Source organism: Hyaena hyaena, unplaced genomic scaffold, assembly GCF_003009895.1.
Source record: "Hyaena hyaena isolate Hyena2069 unplaced genomic scaffold, ASM300989v1 scaffold_373, whole genome shotgun sequence".
Taxonomy (NCBI): Eukaryota; Metazoa; Chordata; class Mammalia; order Carnivora; family Hyaenidae; genus Hyaena; species Hyaena hyaena.
The window spans coordinates 515,529-541,158 of NW_024081005.1; the positions used below are offsets into that span (position 1 = coordinate 515,529).

Here is a 25,630-nt window from a genome sequence, read left to right on the forward strand (position 1 = left end):
ATTTCTACTTGGTTTGGGGACTAAATATTAAATATGGGGGGAAAGAGCAGCATATGACAAATCCTTTTCATCTGAAGAATTGTCTGTAATGGAATTTATTCTGTAAAATATGTGAAGTACCAATTGTTACATGCTCACCAACATTTCAATCTTTGTTTTTCCTTTATATTGGGTTGTTTCTCTGTTTTGGGGGGGCTTTTGTTTGTTTTATTTTGTTTTCTTAGGTAACAAAATGATATGATATAAATTCTTCACATTCATTGTAATCCTTTATTTCTCAGGCATTTTTGGACAGAAACTTGAAGACACTGTCCGTTATGAGAAGAGATATGGGAACCGTCTGGCTCCAATGTTGGTGGAACAGTGTGTGGACTTTATCCGACAAAGGGGGCTGAAGGAAGAGGGTCTGTTCCGACTGCCAGGCCAGGCTAACCTCGTTAAGGAGCTCCAGGATGCCTTTGACTGTGGAGAGAAGCCATCATTTGACAGGTAGATTTCAAGATTTTACTAATCATCCTTCAAGGAGAAATCCAAACTAAACAAAAGAGATGCAGTGAGCTGAGATGATGTAACCTTAATGGATGCTGTAATAGTTTAGAATATGGATTATATATCCACACAAGGATGGATGGTTTTTATTAATTTACAGAGTCAAAAATTTGACACTTTAGATGTCTTTCTCTTCCATACTTTTTGTCTTCTTTAAAACATTATTATTTATTCTTTTCCTTTGGCCCTAAATTAACCCTTTATTATGCTTTTGAATCAGAAAATTGAATTTTTAAAATAGGAGTCTTTCTTGTTCAGTTTTCATTAATTCTCTCAGCTAAGAGATATTAAAAGTATTAATAAGCAGAGATTGGGATAGTGGCAATGTAGTTAAAATAACTATTTTTAATATTAAAGAAAGCATTCTATTTTTAAATAGCTCCACCTTAATCTAAGATAGATTTAGAAGGAAACAAAAATTTAGCATGATGAAATTCAGGGAATAATGAAAGTTCCAGAAAAGAAAATATAGAGCATCCATAACTCCGCTAAGTAAGAATTATGCACTTATGCTAATATTTTATAAATTATCTCCTCTTCACTTTTTTTTAATTTAGTAGAAAATAATAAATTTTCTCCTAATATTATTAATTTAGCATAATGTAGCATATATTTTTCATGTAAGTATTTGAAATATCCCCAATACTCTAATATATTTTAACTTAATATTTGATGATTGACAACCTGTAAATGTAATTTTTCATATCTAATATTTCATTCTACAAGTATATTATTCATAACCATTTCAAGAGTTTGGATATTTATATGATCACCTTTATCACTATTATAAATAGTATTGTAGAAGGTATACATTCACATAAGTATTTTCTATATTTTGATTACTTCCTCAGGAAAGGTTTTCAGTATTAGACTTTGTGGATAAAAACAGTCTTATTACTTGAAAACTGACAATTACATACTAAATATTATTTCTTTGAAATCACAGAATTAGCACATCGATAGACCCAGATCTACAGAATAGATAGACAAGAAGACACTTTAATACATGATATGAGACAAAGGAAGCATTATTGGAAATAAGTGCTTTTGCTAATAATCCAAGAAATGCACATTAAGTCATTTAATGCCCTCCTACTAAGCATATTAACAAAATCATGAACAATGATAATAATCAGTACTGGCAAGGTATGTTAAGGTAGGCACTCTGATGGCGAGGGAGCAAATCGTTATAGTCTTTTTAAAGAAATTTGGTAATATATTTCAAGACCATTTAAGCAAGATCTACTCCTAGAAAAAAACCCAGATCTGTGGGGAAAAAAAAACACATATAAATTTGCTTATTACAATTTTTATAATAGTAAAAAACGAACACCAGTCTATTATCTCCAGAAGTAAAGTATAGTCAAATAAATGATACTGCACTAATATAACAAAATGTTACACAGTTATTAAAGTTTTGGGAAAATGCTAATTATACAATAATACGTGGAAATAATAAACGGAAAAATAAGACAGGATCAATTAATTGATTAAAATCCTACTCGTTTACGGAAAGTATTACCGACAGTTTATAGACATTCATAAATTATCTCTGAGAGATAAAAATTAGATGGGGAGGCAAATACATAAATTCAAAACTAGACTCAGAGAACAAATTTCAACAATACAGATGTTCTTTTGGCAGGAGTGCCCAATATCTTATTCTATACTTTGAAAAACCAAACCTAAATAATATTTGCAAATTCAAGCCTATTCACAGGGTATACACAATAGTTTATCAGAAGAAATGTAATTTTTTAGCTTCAAAATTAAAAGAAATTTGTCAGTGGGATCCTCATAATAAAATGTCATATAATGGGTTAAACAACATCTTTTACAATAAATTTCATGTGACGTTGATAAATTTCAATGGCCTTTTCTTATGGCCTAAAATGCAGATGACATTTTAGAAAAGTATATTTATTAAAAGCTATTTTGCTGTAGGCATTTATGGTCTTGGTTCTTATAACAAGCTCCTCACTAATATGAAACAATGGAGGGATATTTTATAAATTTTAGAATACCTGTGAGAAAAGATATGCTCTGTGAGCAATTATCTCCAAATCAGATTCTTAACAGCTGAGCTGACAGTGAAATATTGTGCAATCTTTACATAAAATATTAGCCCACTTATAAAAAAGTATTTTTGTATAAAATGCATTCATGCATGAACAGATTGATGAAAATGTGACAAAAGATGAACACTGATTTCGTGGGATAATGAATGGGGATTTTTTTTGGTTTTAGTAGTGTGATTCCAGTAAGCATCCGTTACTTTTACAATCAGAAATTTAACCTGAATAATCTTTTAATTACCTGGTGATATAATGCTGCATAAATACTTCCTTATCTTTTAATTTCTAATGAGTAATTATGGAAGCTAATACCTGTCAACCAGAAAAGCTATTAGAAGAGAGTTGCGGAGAGTATTTCAATGTTAGCACAATATGGTGATGTTACTAACATCCTAGGAGAAAAAAGAGAGTGTTATTCATTTATGATATTGACATAATATCATATCATGGTGTTTGGTTTTCATTTCTACATTTGTAAAACAAACTGCCCTCAAACTTTGTGACTTAATACCAACTGGTTATTGGTCATGGTTCTGTACTTTGGGCAGGAGTTGGCCAGGATGTGCTCATTTCTCCTGCACATGACATTGATTCATGCAGATCAGTTAGGTCTGAAGGATTCAAGATAGTTCTACTCAGAGAACTATCTGTCTGACATGGCTAACATGGCTGGAATGCACTTTGGCCTTTCTCTCTCTCTGTCTGTCTGTCTGTCTGTCTGTCTGTCTGTCTCTCTCTCTCACACACACACACACACACACACACACACACATACACACACATCTATTAGAGCTGCTCTTTATCTGTATCTTTATCTGTAGCAAATTAGTCAGACCTATTGACATGATACTTCAGCATTCCAAGAAAATAAAAATGGCAATTTATAAACCTCACAAGGGCTGGGTCCATATGACACAGTGTGACTTTTGGTGTAGCCTATTGATCAAAGCAAGTCACAAGACAGGCCAGCCCCTACGTTTGAGGAGAAGGAAAATATAAACTCCATCACTTGATGGAAAGAGGAGTAAGCACATACAGATAAGGAAGGACTTGTAGGAGGCTATTTAAAGAGAAAATCACTATAGCTTTAAAGTCTTGGGAGACACTTGAGTGGCTGAGTCCATTAAGCGTCTGACTTTGGCTCAGGTCATGATCTCGTGGTTCATGAGTTTGTGTCCACATCAGCCTCAGTGCTCACAGCTCAAAGCCTGGAGCCTACTTTGGATTCTGTTGTCTCCCTCTCTCTCAGCCCACCCCCCACTAGAGCTCTCTGTCTTTCTCTCTCTCTCTCATTCTCTCTCTCTCAAGAATAAACAAACATTAAAAAAAAATGACAAAGTCTTGAAATCAAGTGGAGCAAATCTCCTAGTTTTGTTCTTTTTCAATTTTGTTTTGCTTATTCTAAGTCATTTACATCTTCATTTTTAAAAAAGAAAGAAATTTAGCATATGCTTGTCAATTTCTACAAAAAATGTCTTTTAGGACTTTGAAATTTCATTGAATCCAGAAATCAACTGGGAGAAAATTGATATTTCAAAAATATGAAGTCTTCTAACCCATAAGACATGGCTCATCTCTCCATTTCACTAGGACTTTTTGTATTTCAGCAACATTATTTATTTTTTGATGTAAGATCTTGCTCCATTTTGTTAAATTTATCATTAAGTACTTGCTATTTATAGATGCTCCTGTAAATAGTATTGCTTTTTAATATTTAATTTGCTAATTTCTCACTGCTGGATTATCCAAATACAATTAATTTTTTTGTCCTACCAACTTGGCAAGCTCATTTATTAGTGCCATCAGGATTTTTGTAGGATTTAGGGTTTTCTACATACATAATCTTATTGACTGTACATAATGAGAGTTTTATTTCTTCTTTTGCAATTTGTAGGCCTTATATTTCTTTTTCTCATCTGCTTGTACATGCTAAGAACTAGCCTACCATAGTAGTGAGTGGACATATGTTTTTTATATGTAGAGGGAAGTTTTCAGTCTTTCACTACTACGTGTGATGGTAGCTATAGGTTTTTTTCCTGATGACCTTTATGGGTTAGAAAATGTCCTTTTATTTCTAGTTTGCCTACAATTTTAATAATGAATGAGAATCAAATTTTATAAAATCTATTTCTTTCTGCATTTATTACAGAAATTATCTGATTCTTCCCTTTTGTTATGTTAATGTGCTGAATTACGTTAATCCATTTTCAAATGTTAAACCAACTTTATATTGCTAGGATAAGCCACAGTTCGTTGTGATGCATCACCCTTTTTATATATTGCTGTATCTGACTTCCAAATAATTTGTTAGGATTTGAGGACCTATATTCACCAGGAGTATTGACTTGTAGATTTCATATAGTATCTTTGGCTAGTTTTGTTATCAGAGAAATTCAGGCTCCCGTATTAGTTGGGAGGTATCCCCTCTACCTCTATTTTCTGAAAGAGTATGTGTATTTTGTATTATTTCCTCCATAAATGTTTGGTAAAATTTACCAGTGAAGTTATCTTTGTGCGGAAGCTTTTAGAGATGGCTTTTCTTCAGGTACATGGGTGGCTCGGTCAGTTAAGTGTCCAAATTGGCTCAGGTCATGATATTGTACTTTGTGAGTTTGAGCTCCATCCCAGACTCTATGCTGACAGCTCAGAGCCTAGAGCATGCGTAGGATTCTGTGTCTCCTTCTCTCTCTGCTCCTCCCCTGCTCATGTTATGTCTCTGTCTCTCAAAAATAAATAAACATTAAAAAAAAATTTTTTTAAAGAGATAACTTTTCTAATTCTTCTTGTGCCAGTTTTTTGCAATGTGTCTCTTCCATGACATTGTCCTATTCCATATAATTTTACAAATTTATTGCCATGAAGCTATTTATAATATTCCTCTTTTATTAATGTCTGTAGACTTTTTAGTAAAGTCTTCTCCTTTACTTCTGATATTAGCGATTTGTTACATCTTTTTCTCTTAATCAGTCTATCCAGATGTTTTCAATTTCATTAAACCTTAAAAAGAACCAGTTTTAGTGTCATTGATTTTCTCTCATTTCTAAATTTTTCTCTTATACTCTGTTGTTATCCTTGATAGTTGTTCTTTCCCTGGTAGTTGTTCTGTGTTTAGTCCTATAGTGTGTTACCCTCTGTAGGTTCATGTTGGTATTCAGATGACTCGAAAGACCAGTATGTAGATTTCAAAGAAGTCATTTTGTGCAAAGCTCCCTCCTCTCTCTCTAGTAGTCTGCATCACAAATACCAGCTGCTTCAAATCCCCTAAACTGTATTCTCTGTCTTCTTAGCTCAGTGAGACTGCTGTTCTCTGTTTAGGGTTCCCATCCATCCTGTCCCAGGCTCTGGTAAATGACAATGTGCAAGTCTCCTGTAATTGTAACACTTACCTCATTTGATTCCATATTCTCAAGGGTCACATTTTTGTACGATTGTCCAGTATCTTAAAAACAGTTTTTTTTTTCATTTTTTAACTAATGTTTAAATGTTTATTTATTTTTGAGAGACAGAGCACAAGTGAACTAGGGGCAGAGAGAGAAAGAGAGAGAGAGAGAAAGAGGGGAAGACACAGAATCCTAAGCAGGCTCAAAGCTCTGAGCCATCAGCACAGAGTCCAATGCAGGGCTTGAACTCACAAAATGCGAATCATGACCTGAGCTGAAGTTGGATGCTCAACCGACTGAGCCACCCAGGTGCTCCTAGTTTTATCATTTTTAATAACAGATATGATCCCTGTTTACTCTGTGAGGACTGTGAGCAGACTCTCATCCACAGAAGTTCTGAAATCCTGCTGGACACATATTGTCAGGGTCCCTCCTCTGGAGGGCGGGAAACCGGCTTCATTTAGGGCTTGGTTCTCTAACTTTTGGTGCCTCTCTACTCTTTGGTAGAGAGGTCTGCCCTCTAGATCCCTGGTTCTGCTCCTTTAGCTTTCTTCTTCTTCTTCTTCTTCTTTTTTATTCCCTACAAGAAATGGCTCATTTTTCTAATTAAGTAGTTTCTTAGCCTGCTTCCTACCCATAAAAAGTTGGGGTTCCAAAGCCTCTTTTCATTTTGAACTGACACTGTCCCTTTTATTCCAAGTTGCCATAGTTCCTTTAAAAACTTTGAAAGTGTCCAATCATAATCTTCTCGCTGAAACAAAGTCGCACCCATAAATCCCTTTGTGTCAGGTCTTGCCATATTGGGTCTGTGAGTCAGAGTGCTATGGAACAATCTTAAGATTCTTTCTAAATCCTCTTGTATTGCTGAGAGAATCTGTGAGGTGCTACCCTATGTCTTTGTGAGAAGTTCTAACCGGGAGTCTTACATTCACACCATCAGTGGGTCTTTATCTTCTGGTCATGCTATAATAGCAGCACTCTGGATTTTACTTTTGCTCTGTGGCTGCTTCTTACTTTAAGAACATTTTACCAATTGGAGACACTGTCCCAGGGCCATTATAGTTTCTTCAAATTCTCCTTCAGAATTCAACAGTTTCTAATTAGCTTCATTAGGAACATTTTCTATAATCTGAGTTTCTATATTCTATATTCTGAGTCTTACAAATTTTTCCACCACTGGTTAATAAGCTTTTGCCTTTCTCTAGCTTCTAAGAGCAATTTTCTCATTGTTTTTCCAGTTCCAATGGTCTACGAGCCCCCTCATGACTATCAAGACACTGCCTGGGCAAAGCCAATGCCACACCATTAGAGTTTTGTTGCAGCCACACCCAATTTCTGGTTCCAGTGACTGTTTCAGCAAACCAGTCCTAACTTTTTGGTGTAAAACAAAAGCAACCTTTTCATATTCTGCATGTGGTCTGCAAGTCTTCCATGACTTCTTGTAGCTGCAGTACTCACGTGTGGTACTTAAGTTGGGCAGACTGAAATGGCTGAGCGTCAGCTGAGCCTCTCTTTCTCTTTGCAGTCACGCATCCTACAGGGCTTCTCTCTTTAACCAATTATTAGAACCTTTTACATGGTAGCTCAGGACAAAGAGACAATAAGAATGGACGCTATCAGGGCCCTTGAAGGTATAGGCCCAGAACTGGCACAATGCCACATCCACTGAATACTATTGGTCAAAAGTAAATCATAAGGCCAGTTCAGATCAAAAGAGATTAAAAATTGGTTCTACTTCTTGGTTGAAGGAGTGACATGAATATTATAGGGATGAGATGAATTATTGACAGTGACCTTTAGAGACAGTCCATGTCATTCACTCATTCAACAAACAATTTTGGAAGGTTTAGTATGTCTTAGATCCTGTTCTAGGTGAAAAAGACAAAGTTAATTCTCCTCCAGAGTTTGCATTACAAGTGGTGGGGAGATGAACAGTAAACAGTCAATATGTAAACAGTTTCAAAGAATGGTAAGAATGAGCTGCTAATATGTTAATGAGTGAAGTGGTGGAAACAAACATCTCCTTCCTGAGAATAGAACTTTTAGGTTTAGCTTGAATGATAGGAAGAAGCTTGCCGTATCTGCCGTATCTGAGATAGAGTAGATGCACACTGTAGGTAGAATGTCAAGAACAAAGCCTTGAGACAAGCATAGCTTAGCTTAGGCCATAAAGAAGGATATTGTGGCTAGAATACAGTGAGTGATAAATACAGTTTTTAGAAATGAGGTGGAAGAGATGGATCTTTGTAGCCCAATTAATCAAGGATAAGGAGTTTAGTTTCTTTCCTAAGTGAAATGCAAATCCATTTAAATAGTTTTAACAAGTAAATGGAATATAATTTTATTTACGTTAAAAAATAGTCACTCTTAAAGGAAAACGGGTTTTTGTTTGTTTGTTTTGTTTTGTTTTGTTTTTACTCTACTTACAGAGCATTCTGACACCAAATGTATAGGTTTTCGACAGCAAGAAATTCTCTAATTCTTGGCGAACACCCACTGGGTGCCCTACAATTTAATTAAGTTCTGATATTAACTGTCCAGTTATTGCAGACTCCACAGGTTAAAGGCTCAGTTTCACAAGACTGCCCATTCCCTACCCCCAACCCCATTTCAAATGCTGATCACAAGTCCCAGATTGACACCTGTACTTCTAATCAACCAGCTCTAAACTGGAGATTCCTTAGACTTCATAATTTGCTAGAATTGCTCACACAGCTCAGGAAAACAGTTTACTTACTGGATTATCAGTTTATTATAACAGGATATAATTTAGGAACAGCCAGAAGGAACAGATGCATAGGGTAGAATGGTAAAGGGTGCAGAGTTTCCATGGCTTTGCCAGGCATGCTACCTCCCTTCCAGCATGAGGGTGTGTTCACATGCCCAGAAGCTTTCTGAACCTCTTTAGTTAGGAAATTTTTATGGAGGCTTCACTGCATAGTCATGACTGATTAACTCTTTGACCATTGGGGATTGAACTGAATCTCTAGTTCAGTCTTCCCTCCCCAGAGATTGAGGAGTCAAGCTGAAAGTTCCAACCCTCTAATCACATGGTTGCTCCCTCTGACAACCAGCCCCTCCCATCTTAGTAACCTCATTAATATAAACTCTGGTGTGGTTGAAAGGGGCTTGTTATTTTTTTTAATGTTTACTTTTGAGAGAGAGTATAGACTGAGGAGAGGCAGAGAGAGAGGGGAACAGAAGATCTGCAGCTGGCTCTGTGCTGACAGCAGTGAGCCCCATGTGGGGCTTGAACTCAGGAACTATAAGGTCATGATCTGAGCCATAATCAAGAGTCAGATGCTCAATGGACTGAGCCTCCCAGGTGTCCCAAAAAGGGCTTGTTATGAATAAGGAAGCCTTCTCTTTCATCTTCTTCAATAGAACTCCTTGAGGAATTGGGGATAAAAACTAAATATTATAACCAATGACATTTCTATTACTTTTTATCATTAGCATATTACAAGGGTTTTAGGAGCTCTGGCCAAGAGCCATGAAAAATGTATACATGTGTATTTCTTTTTTTTATCACAATATCACACTCTGGCAATCTAAATATCATTGTTTTGGTAAATAAATTGTCAAGCTTCAGTCCAGCAGTCATAAGGAGGCACATATGTGAATTACTGGATTCTGCTGATTAAAAAAAAAAAAAAACTTCCAGATCCATGAACATGGAAATATAAAGAAGAGAGGTACATATTTGTGGCAAAATGTAATTGTCAACTCCACTGGTAGAAGAATAACTAATTCATGATTTCCTAAGGAGAGTAAGATTCTTTTCAGAACATGTCCAAGTAAGTATTCTACCCTATCTGCTTTTCAATTAATTGTCTGAATTTGAAAGTTCACACGGCCAAGTCCTAGCTCACTCATGTTTCAGTTTTTGGGATGTGAAGACAGACTACTTTGGAACATTTGCTAGTTCAAGTTAGTTTCACCAATGCTCACCATCAAAATGATTTTTAAAGTGGTGTAAGTTTAAAAATACAGATTGTGTATAATGTTTTCAATAGATAGTAGGATGTAAAGCACAGAAATATTTTATTGTGAAATACATGAAAAGAGCGTGAATGGATAAATATGTTCCCCTGTGTATTCTCATAATGCTTATACCTCACTAAAGAGCAACAAGATTTAACTTTCATCTCCATATGTATTAAAATATGGGAAAAAATTCTCACAAGCATTCTACAAAAATAATCTCTAATTTTAATATTAAGACCTAATATTACTGAAGCTCCAATATTAAGCCCTAAAATTTGACTTTAAAGTGAATTTCTTAATAGCATTTAAAAATCATAACAGTATAAAATGTTATTAAATTTTAATTTAAACATTATTAATATCATATTTTAAATTATAACATTTTGTATACAATTTAGAATACAGAAGAATATAAGAGGGTGGAAACTCACCCTGAGGATGTCCCTCAGTTTTCTCACACATGAAATGAGGGGAAAAAATTATCTTCATGGCATTATTGGAAACAACACTTTACTTCTGACTCAGCGGGGCAGGTCTTAAGCTACTGTGAATGATATTTTATTTTCTGGGGTATACAGTTAATGTGTAAAATTTATTATTTCCTACCCCCTGAAATAGGCCTGAAATTTTAGAGCCATCTAAAAAGAACTTTCCTGCACCTTTATGGTTTGATCCATGTGAAAAATCAAACACTGGGGAGTTCAGTAGCAAACTATACAGTTATACAGCCTTTGTATCACAGTGTGAACAAAGGCTCCACTGGTAAGGTTTGATGGAGGAAAGGGAAGAAACCGAGTGGTAGCTTCAGGGCATGTGGAGTTGGAAAAGCAAAAAGTGTCTCCCATGAGTTTGCCCAAGGCAAGCCCTGAATGTGTAGATGGTCCACAGGTTACTTGTTTTCAGCACCCTACATGATTGTCTGAGGCCAGGAAAGAGCCAGCCCTCCCACCACCTGACTAGCTGTTTAACTGTGGTGACCCTTAACATTCCTATTTTTGATGCAATTCTTAGATATTATGATGGTGTGACTGGATTTGATAACCATCACCTTTGAGTACATCCCAAACTTCTGTCATTCACACAGTACCATCATGATTTTAGCAATATCCATATAACACCTGTACTAGTTCTAATATTTTTCTTTAAACTTATCACTGTTTAATCAATTTTCTTGTAAAAGGAAATGGATATCATTATTGTTAGTGGAAAACCAGCACCACATGCCACAATTACAAGGTCAATATAGCATAAATGCAATGAACAACAAAACATGCTATTAAATGCCAGCTGAATACAGCTGGTTTCCAAAGACTGACCCTAACGCCTTCTGTAAATTTGATGAAAATACAGATGGGCAAGTGCTAGGACCACTTCAACACCCTCATTTCCAACTGGTACTTCCTACATGACATAATCAGAAGAGGTAAAAGATAATCTGCACACTGTGTGATTTGATGTCAGTTGGTGTTCTCTGTGTGTGGAATCATACTTGGAATAGCCCACATTTTGGAAAAAAAACAGATTACTCTTCAATAACACTGATAGCCCCACTTCCCTGAACATGTGGCTTCTTACCTAATTTGACAATGGATGTGACTCGCCGGGTTTCCACAAAACTGCTTTGTAAGCATACCAGCCTCTGAAAAATTAATGAACGTTAAAAGAAAATATCTTGCATGTGGACAATATTCACATGAATGGACATTTACTAAATATTGTATGCAGTACGGGTTGCTAGTTAGAAATCTGTCATGTTCCATTGTCCTTACTCTTACGGTGATGTATCTAAATGCCTGTACACTGGAAGCCAGGACATGAGCTTCCCTTTCCTTTCAGTTTATCTTTGAATAAATTTAGAGCTCACTTCCACTGAAACCTGATTGGATTATGAATAAAAAAAAGTCAACTAACAAGAGGCTTCCCAATATTTGACATATCATTCAATGTTTGTGTAAGGAAGCAGTATAGAAGTAAGAGTTCAGTCAGGCGCAACTGTTCACTACCTAAGTTAACAATCTGGGACTAGTTACCTCACTTCTCAAAATGCCTAGTTTTATGTGGAAAATGGAAATAATAATGATTAACCCACAGGATTGTTGTATTAATGCACTTAAAAATAAAACAAAATGTATGCTAACTATTCTGGAATTAAAATAACAAGAACTTAATTTTAAAAAACTAAATAAATAAACCAAAATAGAACAAAACACCAGAAGCAAATGACATAATGAAATAATACACTTAACATTTATTGCCATTGTAGGTATTGCATGTATGATAATGATGATTCTAACATTTTATACGATAAGGAAAAGTAATCTGCTTGAACCTATGCTTGTACCTAAACCCTTCGGTGTTTTTAATCTAGGCTATCTTTCTGTTTTGAAACCTCCATGGCAATTCTTACTGAAAGAAATAAGATACCTGCAATGTTTTACATTTTGAAAGTAGGCGCTTTGTGTGTCTTATAAGTCAGGTTATAAATAGTTTTGCATGAGCTTGGTGAAACTACATCCCTCAAAGGCATATATTTTCTGAAACAAATTTATTGAGTCATATTTCATTCTTTTCACAGGTAGAATTCAGTGATTTTTGACAAATTTACCAAGTTAGGCAGCCATTACTACATATTGGTTTTAGAACATTTTCATCACCCAAATAACATCCCTTATCTCATTTACCATTATTTCCAGCAGCCCTACCTCTCCAGGAAACCACTAATCTACTTTCTGTCTCTATAGATTTTCCCTTTACTGGGCATTTCACATAAGTGGAATTATTCAATGTATGGTCTCTTGCATCCAGCTTCTTTCATTTAGCATAATGCTCTTGAGTTTCATCCATGTTACAGCATACATCAGTAGTTTGTTGCTTTCCACTGATGAGTAGAATTTTATTCTGTGGCTATACTACATATTGTTTATCCATTTATCTGTTGGTAGATATTTCTGGGTTTTGTTTTTTATGAAAAATGTTGCTGTGACTACGCATGTACGAGTTTTTGTGTGGATGTACATTTTCATTTCTCTTGCATATATACCTAGAGGTAGAATTGTCATCTCTATGTGTAACACTTGGGGAGCTGCTAAACTGTTTTCCAAAGTGACTGCACCATTTTATATTTCTGCCAACAATGTATGAGTGTGTCAATTTTTTTATTCTAGCCATCTAGTGAGTGTGAAATGCTGTTGTTTTAATTTGTATTTCCCTAATGACTACTGATGTGTATCTTTTTATATGTTTATGAACCATTTATATATGCCCTTTAGAAGTTATAGGGTTTTAAAATATTTGATTTCTCTAATTATGTTGAAAACTTATTATGAGGAAATGGTTGAAAATTGCTGAAAAATCAATAATAATGTTCTGGGAGTATCTGTTTAGGTATGAGATAAGTAACTATGATACCGTGGAAGCATGCATCTTCATATGTATGCTGGGATATCATATGAAGCTATCACTGTGAATATTCATCTCAAACCCTGTATTCAGGGGCACCTGGCTGGCTCAGTCGGCTGTGTCCAACTTCAGCTCAGGTCATGATTTTTCAGTTTCTGGGTTCAAGCACTGCTTACGTGGAGCCTGTTTGGGATTCTCTCTCTCTTCTCTCTCTGCCCCTCCTACACTTGTGCACGTGCATGCTCTATTCCTCTCTTTCAGATAAATAGACTTTGAAAATAAATAAATAAATAATAAAAATAAAAATCTGTATTCATAAAGTAGAACTCTGCACTTACGCAGAAAGTGAGCTTAAAGAAAGTAGGGAATTCTATGAATCTTGATCACTTTCTTTTTTTAATCTCTAACACCTAGAACAATGTCTGACCAGTGTAGGCACCCAGTAACCCTGTGTTGAATAAGTGGATATAAGGAGTATATTTTAAATATACTTATTGAATGAAAGAATGCCAGTATTTCTGATATCTCAATAAGTAGACAATTCTGTGCTTATTTTTATAGGAAACCTGGAAATTGTCATGTTTCAAATCACTTCTAAAATTCTGTCAGGATATCATTTTTGTCAACTAAAGCAAAATGCCTGCTTGTGTCAGTGTAGAGTCAAAATCTTATGCATGGGTTTATCATTTTTAAGAGCCATAGCTCTAAATTAAGTCCACTACCTTTGTTTGTTTTGTACTCCAGACATGCTCTTGTGCATATGGATGTATCATACTCCCAAAGTGAACTAGATTTTGACTTATAACAAAACAATAATAGTAAAACAACAAAACAAACAAAAAACTGTCCTCCTTCTCAATAAAATTGTGTCTCTCTTTCTTCCCGCTTACAGACTTTTCTTAAAAATAGTCGAAGTAGAAAACTAATGTAATAAATTTCAGTATCTGTGGAAGCAAAGTGTCCTTTCTAACATAAAGCATGACAAATTTTAATATGAGACTCACAATAAATATACAGTTGTATTTTTTCCTTTCCCTGTGTGTACACACACACACATACACACACACACACACACACACACATAAACTGCAATAATGTCATTTAGCCTATATGTTGAGAATGTTATAACACAAAACTGTTATAACAAAAAACTGCTGAGGGGTACCTGGGTGGCTCAGTTGGTTGAATATCTGACTCTTGATTGCAGCTCCTGTCATGATCTCACGGTTGTGGGATCAAGCCCCGTGTTGAGCTGTACACTGACAGCATGGAGCCTGTTTGGGATTCTCTCCCTCCCTCTCTCTGCACCTGCCCTGCTTACACTTTCTCTCTCTACCTATCAAAATTAAATAAACTTTAAAAAATCTTAAAACAAAGAAACAAACAAAAACATCTGTTGAAGTGTTCAGAGAAAGATGCCTTTTGCATGGACTTGGACGGTGTGGATGTTGATTTGTAGACTCACCTGAATGTAGCAGCAAATCCTTTTAAGTTCCTTCTAATGCTGTTAGAGATTCAGCAATGTAAAATGAGGACTCTGTTTACTCATCTCGTTTATAAGACACAAAGATTTTATTTTCTACCTTACTGACTTATTGGAAAAAATAAACTTTCTGGAAAAGAATGTTTTATCCTTGATTGTTTTTCCCAGAATCAGGTAATCAAAGTTTTCCAAACTTGTGGCAGTAATGGAAGGGAATGGGCAATATGCAATAGAGTCAGTGTTGGGGACACATTAATTATACATATATACATAAATTAATTATTAATTAATTATATATAATATATGTTAATTATATATATTTAAAACTTTGATTACTATCTATTTAGTCTTTGTTACCTAGAAAAGTATTGTGATATTTGGCTGTGTCTTATTTTTTATTTTAAAATAGGAGGATTAAAGTATATATGTGGGTTTTAAATGCTATTGGGAAAATTTTTAAATACATTTTTAGCATAAATATACCCCCTCAACATCAGAACCTCAACAATGTTTCTGTGAAAAATCCTTGGCTACATAATCTGACATCTCTAAGAAAAAAATAAATTGTTGAATGTATTATGACTATCACATTTTTTTGTTTCTGCTGAAATCTATCTGCAGAGTTTAGTAAAGGGAAAAATATGTAAGCAAACAATATAAAATTGTGAAGTAACTAGACACAGCTGTAACTTCTCTATTGTAGCTAAGCCAAGTTAATTAACTGTTTGCCAAGATTTTGAGGACCCCATTAAACTGAAATTATAACCCATAGCACTTAAAGACCTGGGTACAATTGAAATAAGAAAGGGCTGTGTGATCATATCTCAGCTATATACATTTACTAATGTAAGGACATGGAAACTGGTAGAGTCATCTAAACTCTATGAAAGAATGCCCTCAATTTCAGTATGTCAGAAGTCAAATGTTATTTAGGAAAGATAGTTTATCCCAGCAAGAACTGAAGCTCACCATTTAGAAAATTTAATTAGATAACTGCATAATCATAGAATGCTTAAATAACATATGATTTTTTTCCAGCTATTTTATTAATGGGCCAATCCTATAGAAAATGTGAGGTGAACAAGAGATGCCTTACTCCCCTCTCTCAAATGATAGTCAGATAATCAATTGAATAGGATTTGCTATTTGTTTAGTATAATTTTGAATTTTCTATAAATGAATTTTCTTATATCTCTTACTGTGAATAGTTTCTTTATATCCACCTGAAAAATAGGTCACCTAAGTCAACAATAATCTTCTTCTAATCTTTTCATCATTCTTAGATTTTTTGGCATTTATATTGCATTTGGTGAATTTAGGAAATTATGTTCCAGGACAGCCAGAGAAAGTGTTAACATGTATATATTACTTCAGCATAACTCCTAACCTAGATTAAGAATGCTCATGTTTGGGGCACCTGGGTGGCTCAGTCAATTAAGCGTCCAACTTCGGCTTAGATCGTGATCTCACAGTTCGTGGGTTTGAGCCCCGAGTCGGGCCCTGTGCTGACAGCTAGCTCAGAGCCTTCAGCCTGCTGCAGATTCTGTATCTCTCTCTCTGACCTTTCCCTGCTCACGCTGTCTCTCTCTGTCTCTCAGAAATAAGTAAAAAATTTTAAAAAAGAATGCTCATGTTTACTAAAAATCCTGAGAAAACTATCTATTCATCCATTGGCAACTATGGATACTCTGTGGAAACTCAAAGGCCTGAGCTTTCTCCTGAAACAAATAAATAAATATAATGACTATCAGCTGGCACTGAGAAAAGAACAAAGTCCAACATGCATAATTGATCAAGAAAAATCTCAGTTTTTTTCATACCATTCTTCATACTTCATACCATGGATACATTTTTTTTTTAATTCTGCAAAGAACAAAATATAGACTTAAAGTAAACAGTGTATGTGTGGGATGTGTGTGTGTGTGTAGTGTATGTATATGTATTATGTAGGGTATATATACTCAAAATAAAATCTCTGTGGTTTGTAAACAGGCTATCTCTAATCTCTTTATCTTTGGTGACTTTCAAAGAATTCTTTAGGTCAATACTTTTTCTAAGCAATTATATACATTATTGATATCAGTAGTATCTCAGTTTAATAAGAGAATCTTGTAGCTTCATTGACTTCAGATTTAATTTATATAGAAAAAAATTTTGGAAAAATGTTTAATAACTTGGCTCTTAAGAGTTTGAACAATATTGGGGTGACTGGGTGGCTCAGTCGGTTAAGCATCTGACTCTTGATTTTGGTCAGGTCATCATCTCACAGTTCGTTAGTTCAAGCCCCGCATCTGGCTCTGCACCATGTCAGCATGGAGCCTGCCTGGAATTTTCTCACCTCTCTCTTTGCCCCTACCCCACTCATGCACTCTCTCTCACTCTCTTTCTCTCTTTCTCTCTCTCAAAATAAATAAACTTAAAAAATAGTTTGGACAATATTATTGTCATTTATAATACAAGAATGTACCATGTGCATTTGAATATTGCTTTTAAGGTAAATTAATATATAACATTGATACTTAGCTCCCAAATCACCAAACTTGAAGGAACATATTAACTCATTTTAATAGCCATGTTGATTAATTTTGTAGCTGACATTTATGTTCTTTTTAAATTAATTTATTTATATTTATTGAGACATAATTGACTTATACCATTGTAAAAATTTAAGATATACAATGTGTTGGTTCGATACATCTATATATAGCAATATGATTACCACCAAAGTGTTAGCTGACACCCCCATCAGGTCACATAATTATGCTCTTCTTGTGGTGAGACAATTAAGATCAATACTGTTAGCAACTTTGAAGTTTATTAAGTGGTATTATTATCTATATTCAGTATGTTGTGCATTAGATCTTGAGAACTTTACTACTAGCAACTTAAGGTTTCCATTTGTTGTTGTTGGAAGTAAATGCGTGCGTACATACAAGGTAATCTGTTAAAAAAAAAAGTTATACTAATATAATACTGCTTTAAGGAAACTTTTCTGAATATTCTACATCAACCTTATAAACGCCTCAATCCCACTAGCTTTTCTTCTCCAATGAAAGGATCTTGGTACTGTAATGGAAAAAGGCAGATTTTATTTTCTTTCCTTAATATAAGAATTTGCTTTAATTTACTAGGATACATTAGCTATTTAAAGGTGAATCAATGCTCTCACCCGAAACTAACTAAATGTTGACAACTGTGACTACTTTATTAAGTGTATATGTTTCTTTGTGACATATATATATATATTTGTCTATATATGCTTATACATTTGCCCTTTGTATTCAAACATAGTATTCAAAAGCTATATAAAAGGCATTTTATTTGTCATTGATATTTATTTGCTACTAATGATTACCACCTCTAAGTGTACATAGGAAGACAGGCTTGCAATAGAAAAATGAGCTCATGTGCAGTTACGTTAATGGACGTGAGTGATATGAACTGAACTTGAGCAGTGCCCATGAGACTACTGAAGAGGGAATTGATTCATAAGATTTTACAGCAGAATATAGAGAATCCAATATTTTTTATGACTTTCTCAGGGATTCTACTGTGCAGTTCAGTCAGAATCACTAACTACGGTCAGATTTTGGGTCTCAGAAAGAGCAAAATTTTGTCTGACTTCTAGGTTTCTTGCTTATTTGTATGACTGGTGATGCATCCATGGTTGAGAAAATGGTAAAGGAAGATTACTTTTATTGCCAAGGTTTTTGTTGTTTTTATCCAACTGTGTTTACATGAAGTTCAAAGTATAAAAGGGAACAACTATGAATTAAATGGTAAAGTATACTTTGTAGTCACTGTGGAAAAGTGATAGCTGAACTTAGAGAGTGTGCATAAGGTCTAGGAAAATAGCACTTAGAGGCCAGCAGAGGAAGAAAAACTGGGGAGTTGACTGGTAAAGAATGATGGCCAGATAAGGAGGAGGAGCATGAGGCGGCTAATAAATAATAATAATAGTAATAAATAATAATAATAATAAAATGAGAGACTTACCTAAGGGAAATATTATCAGAAATAACAAACAAATAAATATCCCTTATTTTTTTTCCAGTTTGAGGATAGAGCTACTTTCTGTTTGAGGGGTCTATTTTTTGGAATCACCAAACTCATACTGTCCAAAGGAATCTCTTCCTAGAGCTACACAATGGAGTATTTTATTTGTTACTTTGTGTGTCTTATATACATGTAAGTGTGTGGGGGCGCATATGTGTGCATGCATGCAGGTGCTCATGTGTGTGTTATATTGGTTGTATATCAAACCATCAGATATTCTTTATATGTGTTTAGCTATCACTGTAGGGAAGAGTCTATACACACATACGTCTATACACATAAATAATTCTAGAAGTAGGAGAGGAAAGGTCGATGTGACAATTTGGTTTACCAGTGTCTCCTGACCAACATTTCTCCCACCTGTCTTCCATCAGGAACACTGGACAGACACATGCACAACTAGTAGGCTCCAGTGTGTAAGAGAGTGGCCAGATTTAAACTTGTGTCCTTGTGACCATTCCATATCAGAACTGCCTACTTTCCTTAGAAGTCTTCTACCTCAAATACATGTGCTGTATTAATATTTCTCAACCTTTGAAGCACATGAGAATCATTTGAGGAGCTTTTTAAAAGTCCCACTACCATACCAATTGTAACAGCATATATAGGACCCAATTATTGGTATTTTCAAAAAACTTTGCATGTGACTCTCATGTGCAATCAACATTGAGAATTACTTTCTTCTATATCACATTGATCTATTTGATAATATTTCTGTAAGTCACATAATCTGCAAGTACATTTCTAACTTTCTGCTGACATTTCATTACCTAGTACTCTAATAATACTATTAATGATTTTATAGGTAAGCTCACAAGATGCAGATTTGAGAGTTCTGTTAGTCACCTCAGGCTGCCAAAACAAAATACCATGGACTGGGTGGCTTAAAAACAGAAATTTATTTCCTCACAGCTCTGGAGCCTGGAAATCTGAGATCAGGGTGGCCGCTCGGTCAGGTTCTGATAAGGGCTCTCTTTTCCACCTTGTAGACAGCTATCTTCTCACCCTGTGCTCACGTGGCCTTTTTCCTTACATGTGCAAGGGAACAAGGGGCTGGGGAACAAGCTCTCTGGTATTTTTTCTTAGAAGGGCACCAATCCCATCAAACCAGGTCCTATCCTCATAACTTCATCTAACCCCATCTTCCAAAGGTTCCATCTGCAAATCCCATCACATCGAAGGTCAGGGTTTCAGCATATGAATGAGGGAGGGGGCACAGCTCAGTCCATAGTAGAAACCATCAAGCAGTTCTCTGCCATCATCATTGCTTTTAAACCAGGAGGCTTGTTTGGCACAGGCACTAATTCAGTGTAGTCCAGACGGGTACAACCATCTTGTTGTTGTATATAATTCAGTGGTGACACAACAACAATGAGCCATGACAGGACCAGTTTGGCACTGCTGAGAAGTAGACCCGTTTTGACAGGTAAATAGAAAAAATAAGTTTGAACAGAATCAGACTTTTCTTGTAAACATTTAGTTTAGTCTGAAGCTGCTTACCACCTTCAGATGTGCTTTCCTATACCATGGTGAACTTGGTGGAAAGAACAACATGTTGTTGAAGGCAATTGGGCAGCAGTGTTCACCTTGGTACTTCAGTTGAATGCCTTCAGTTTCTTATGTGTTTTCCCAGGGATTCAATGGATATGACATTATTTTTTTTCTTAATCCCAAGCAAATTTTAGGTCATCTCATTGTGTGTGTGTGCATGTGTATTGCAATGTGCATGTACATAATATCTTTAATTTTTTTTTTTTTAATTTCTGAGAGAGACAGCATGAGCAGGGAAGGGTCAGAGAGAGAGGGAGACACAGAATCCGAAACAGGCTCCAGGTTCTGAGCTGACTGTAAGCACAGAACCCGACACAGAGCTCAAACCCACGAACTATGAGATCATGACCTGAACCGAAGTCGGATGCTTAACTGACTGAGCCACCCAGGCACCCCTCTTTAATAATTTCCTATGTGGGTGCATTGGAAATTCACTCTATGCAGTGAAATCAACAGATTATATTTTTTCCTTGCATAGTTTCCAGAGTGAAAAATTCCCACTTCTTTTTTTTTTTAAAAAAAAATTTTAATGTTTACCTATTTTTGAGAGAGTGAGAGCGAGCGGATGAGTGGGGTCAGGGCAGAGAGACACAGAATCTGAAGCAGTCTCCAGGCTTCGAGCTGTCAGCACAGACCCCTACACAGGGCTTGAATCCACAAACCACAAGATCATGACCTAAGCGAAAGTTGAACACTTAACCAACTGAGCCACCCAGGTGCCCTGAAAAATTCCCATTTCTAATTTTGAGGCTTACAAGTTTCAAGGTTTGTCTGTGTAGCATTATACTTGTAATTACTGTAGCATTTGGACTGATCCAGGTATGAGAGTCTGTTTATCAGGGGGGAAGGTGTGGGGATAGAAGATGAGCAAGGAAGGATTGTTGTGAGACTACTTTTATCCCTGTTCAGATTAGTGAGAGGGCTATATTGTACATAGATTATAAATACGGCAGGCGATTTCCAGGAACTATAAAGAATATTGTTAAAATCTCACACCTGACAAGGACTTAGCAGCTAGAATATACAAGAGGTGTTACAAAGTAGAACAAAATGAGGCACACTGTGGTGTGGAAAAGTATTGATGGTGATTAGTTAAGTGGTATAAGCCCATGGGGAACAAAAGGATCTATGTTGTTCATTTGTTTCACCCAGCATGTGGCATGAAGCCGTGCCCACCATAAGTATTCAGGAACTATTACTGATAGAAGGACTCCAGAATGACCAACACATGAGACTATAAAATTAGGTTGATCCTTAAAAGCCTCATTACATCCTCTCTTTAAGTTTGGTAAAAAGACTATAAGTGAGGAAGCAGGACTCAAAAGTAAGGTCCAAGTATAATATAAAATGAAAACAAAACAACATATCAACATATGTTGATCAATGAAGGGGCATGCTACAGGGCATCTCCTGCTCTTCTGGCTCCTGTACTCAGCATCACTGGACAGAATGTGCATAATTACTTATTTTAATTTCTGAAAACAGATCCTACCACCAGAAGAGGGAAAGAGACCTGAGGTCTGTATAATGATTTTACATTAACAAATAGTCTTGAATTTCTACCAAAAGAGCGTGACCTTAAAACCTCTCACATCTTAGTGATTAGCCGGAAAGAATTTCATACCAGTGTGGTTCCCTGTTCAAGTGCCCAAAGTAGGGTTAGTAACAGGAGCTGCTCACTGGACTGCTGTGAAGGCCTGACATAGAGCGAGACAGATCTAGACGTGGGGCCGACGCCGCTGCTGCTGCTGCTGCTGCTGTTGTTAAGCAGATTAGGTATCTTAATTCTCCATTGGACATTGAGTTTGGCCACAGTACAGTCACTTCCCTTCACTTTGATGAAATCTGAAATATGTTTCTCTGAGACAAAGATGGCACGTTCCCCTACGTACATTGGGCAATTAGCACATAATATTAGCATGTACTCACTTGACTGTCCATAGGAAGCACATATTAAACAGGCAAAGTTGTGGGTTTTCAGTAAGAGATAGGCTGGACAGTGAGATGCAGATGGCTGCCATTTTGTGCAGCAGATATATAAAGAGGTTTTTCCAACACCAGACTTCATGTTGCAGTTGTTGGTGTTCTGGCCAGAGGGGCGGATGGACTGTGAGCCCCTTGAGGTGAACTAGAACACATGCTGAAGTCTTCCCAGAAGCAATTGTTTTCTTCCATTCAATAAGAAAGGACAAAGGCAAAAATGAGAACACCAAGAAAATGTAGGTGTCTATTTCCACAAAATAACCTAAGCTTGATAAGGCCCCCAAAAGAGGGTAATATATATTTAAGTTTTAATCCTTAAGGAAAACCCTTAACCCTTTGTTAATTTAAAAAAAAAGAAGTGTTTGATCATATTTTTCTCCATTGTTCCTGTATAACTAACAATATGTAGGTGTATACTATAATGCTACAAAGTGAATGTAACGTATAACTTTAGGGAAGGAATAAAATCATCATCCCATACACAGCTCTTACCTTGATTCATGGCTCAAATATTTCTCTTCTTGAAGCATTACTGCAGCTCTTGTGCTAAGAAAATTGTTGGTGGATGAAGAATGATTCTGCAGCCTTTCATCCTTCACAATGTTTGTGCCATCTGATTACGCTAACTCTGCAATGGTGCCATCTAGTGTTCACATGTCCTCAGTACTACAGCTCAACTTCATGAAAAGCAAAATAATACAAATAGCAAGTTCCCTGAAGAACAGTGTACTGGGGAGAGTCAATGTAATGCAAAGTCCATCACTGAAACACTAGAACAGATTTCTCATTAAATATATATCTTATTTACTATTATGTGTCTTATCTATTGTTGCATTTATCTCACAAATATTTGTATATATTCTATTAAATAGTCATGCAAATGATGTATAACATACTTCATGTATTGTAGTTATACTTATTTTGTATTTTATTTTTCTATTCTTCTTTGTGCCTTCTTAGAATTCTAACAAAATGGTCATTGTCTTTGAAGGCAGCACATCCAACCTAGTCATGGGTTGGGTTGGATTAGAGTGGAATCAAAGCATGCAAATCATTTATTGTAATAGTTGATTACACTGCATATTCTGCTGCAGGTTGTGATTTTCTTACTGCTGATGGCTATACCTTCAAAAGTCAGGTGCCTCACTACATAATAAGAGAAACACAGAAGGGCTTTGATATGCGTGAAATAGAGTGTTTTTTTCCATAAAACAAAGGAACTAGTGTCTTCCTTGTCTTACCATTGATACTATTGATACTCTTTTTAAAAAATTCTGTATAGGGGCGCCTGGGTGGCTTAGTCAGTTGAGCATCTGACTTCGGAGCAGGTCATGATCTCATGGTTTGTGAGTTTGAGCCCCACGCCGGGCTTTGTGCTGACAGCTAGCTGAGTCCGGAGCCTGTCTTTGGATTCTGTGTCTCCCTCTCTCTCTGACCCTTCCCTGCTCACGCAGTCAATCTCTCTCTTAAAAATAAATAAAACATTAAAAAAATGTTTTTAATAAAAAATAAAAAATTCTGTAGAAAGTAATTTGAGGAATTAATGAGGTTAGGAACAGTTTTCAAGATGTCCCAGAGATGTGATTTTCGTTTTCTTAACTAGCCTTTGAGTGGACTTCTATATTGCTTATCAGTTCAGAATTTTATTTATTTATTTACAAATAGTTTATTGTCAAATTAGTTTCCACATAACACTCAGTGCTCATCCCCACAAGTGTCCTCCTCCATGCCCATCCCCCCTCCCCCCACATCCATCAGTCCTCAGTTTTTGTCAGCATTCAAGAGTCTCTCATGGCTTGCCTCTCTCCCTTTCCCCCACCATTTCCCNCCCTTCTTCTCCCAATTGATCCTCAGTAAAGTTCCTCCTAATCCTCCTATACGTGCAAACATATGATATTTGTCCTTCTCTGCCCAGTTCAGAATTTTAAAAGGAAAAACATATTTAATTATGAAAGAACAAAGTAATCTAAGACAGGCCCTGTCAGATCACCTCCATTATTTTAACATCTGTAAGAAGGTTGACAAAATGCCCGCTCTGGCTGAAAAAGCTCCGGATTCACCCCGTCTGATTTGGGGGAATGTAGAGACCCAGACTCCATGAGGATGCTGCTGACTCGCAAACCTCACCCAGGCCCACCTAGAACTTGGCTCTCCCTTAGCTTTTTTGTTAACTACTCAAGGACAGGACCTTCCCTCCTGCTTTGGGCTCTGTTTACCTGCCTTGCTTTAATAAGGAATGACTTCTTTTGTGCTTCTGCTCCCACTTGGTTAATTATTCCACCGTGGCCTATGCATCATTTCCTCAAAGAAGCCCTCCAACCTTAATTAGTCCTTTCTAGTTATTAAATATCACCCAACACTTTTCCTTATTACCACTCACCACACTTTGCAATTATATACTTATGTTATTATCTACTTAATATTCCCTGTCCCCACTAGATTATAAATTGTGAGCAGACTGGAATAATCTTTTTCTTTAACCCTTTGGGGTCCTAGCCACTGTGTTTTCTATAATGTTCAATACAGAGCAGGCATGTGGTAAATAACTGATGAAAGCAACTATTTGATTTCAAAATTGAGAACTAAGATGCTGATTGTCCCAGCCGATGTAGTTCTGTGATGTGAACTCTGCTTCCATGCCACCCTTAGGGCATGAGAATATTCACTGAGGCAGGAAATTCAACTGTGTTCCAGTCTTCAAGAAATACCCCTCTGGGACAGGTTACTTCCTGCAGCATGGTCTGGGAGTGAGACGTGAGCCGCTCATTCTAGTTACTTACAGAATCCCTGACCTTGTTCAGTACCAATCTTCCACTTCTCAGAGCCAATTGGTGTTTCACTCCCTGCCTACCAATTCTTCTTTGCTACACTCCTATCCCCCTAACCCAAAATAAAAAAAAATAAAATAGGGGTGTCTGGGCGGCTCAGCTGGTTAAGTATCCAACTCTTGATTTAGTTCAAGTCATATCACAGTTTGTGAGCTTGGGAGTCTCTCTCTCCCGCTCTCTTTCTTTGCCCCTTCCCCTCCAAAATAACTAAATAAATATTTAAATAAATAAATAAATATGGGGCACCTGGGTGCCTCAGTCGGTTCAGCATTCGACTCCAGCTCAGGTCATGATCTCAAAATTCGTGGGTTCAAGTCCTACATTGGGGGACAGCTCAGA

At 36.2% G+C, this 25,630-nt stretch overlaps 1 protein-coding gene across 3 annotated transcripts in view; it reads left to right on the top strand.

Annotated features, from left to right (window-relative positions):
* The window catches only part of ARHGAP24 (Rho GTPase activating protein 24), a 500,372-nt gene that overhangs the window by 452,420 nt on the left and 22,322 nt on the right, over positions 1–25,630 (top strand). For all 3 annotated transcript variants that reach the window (XM_039250570.1, XM_039250571.1, XM_039250572.1), the window contains one exon: positions 282–489. In XM_039250570.1, coding sequence (XP_039106501.1) covers positions 282–489 — 208 coding nt within the window. The remainder of the gene's footprint in view (positions 1–281; positions 490–25,630) is intronic.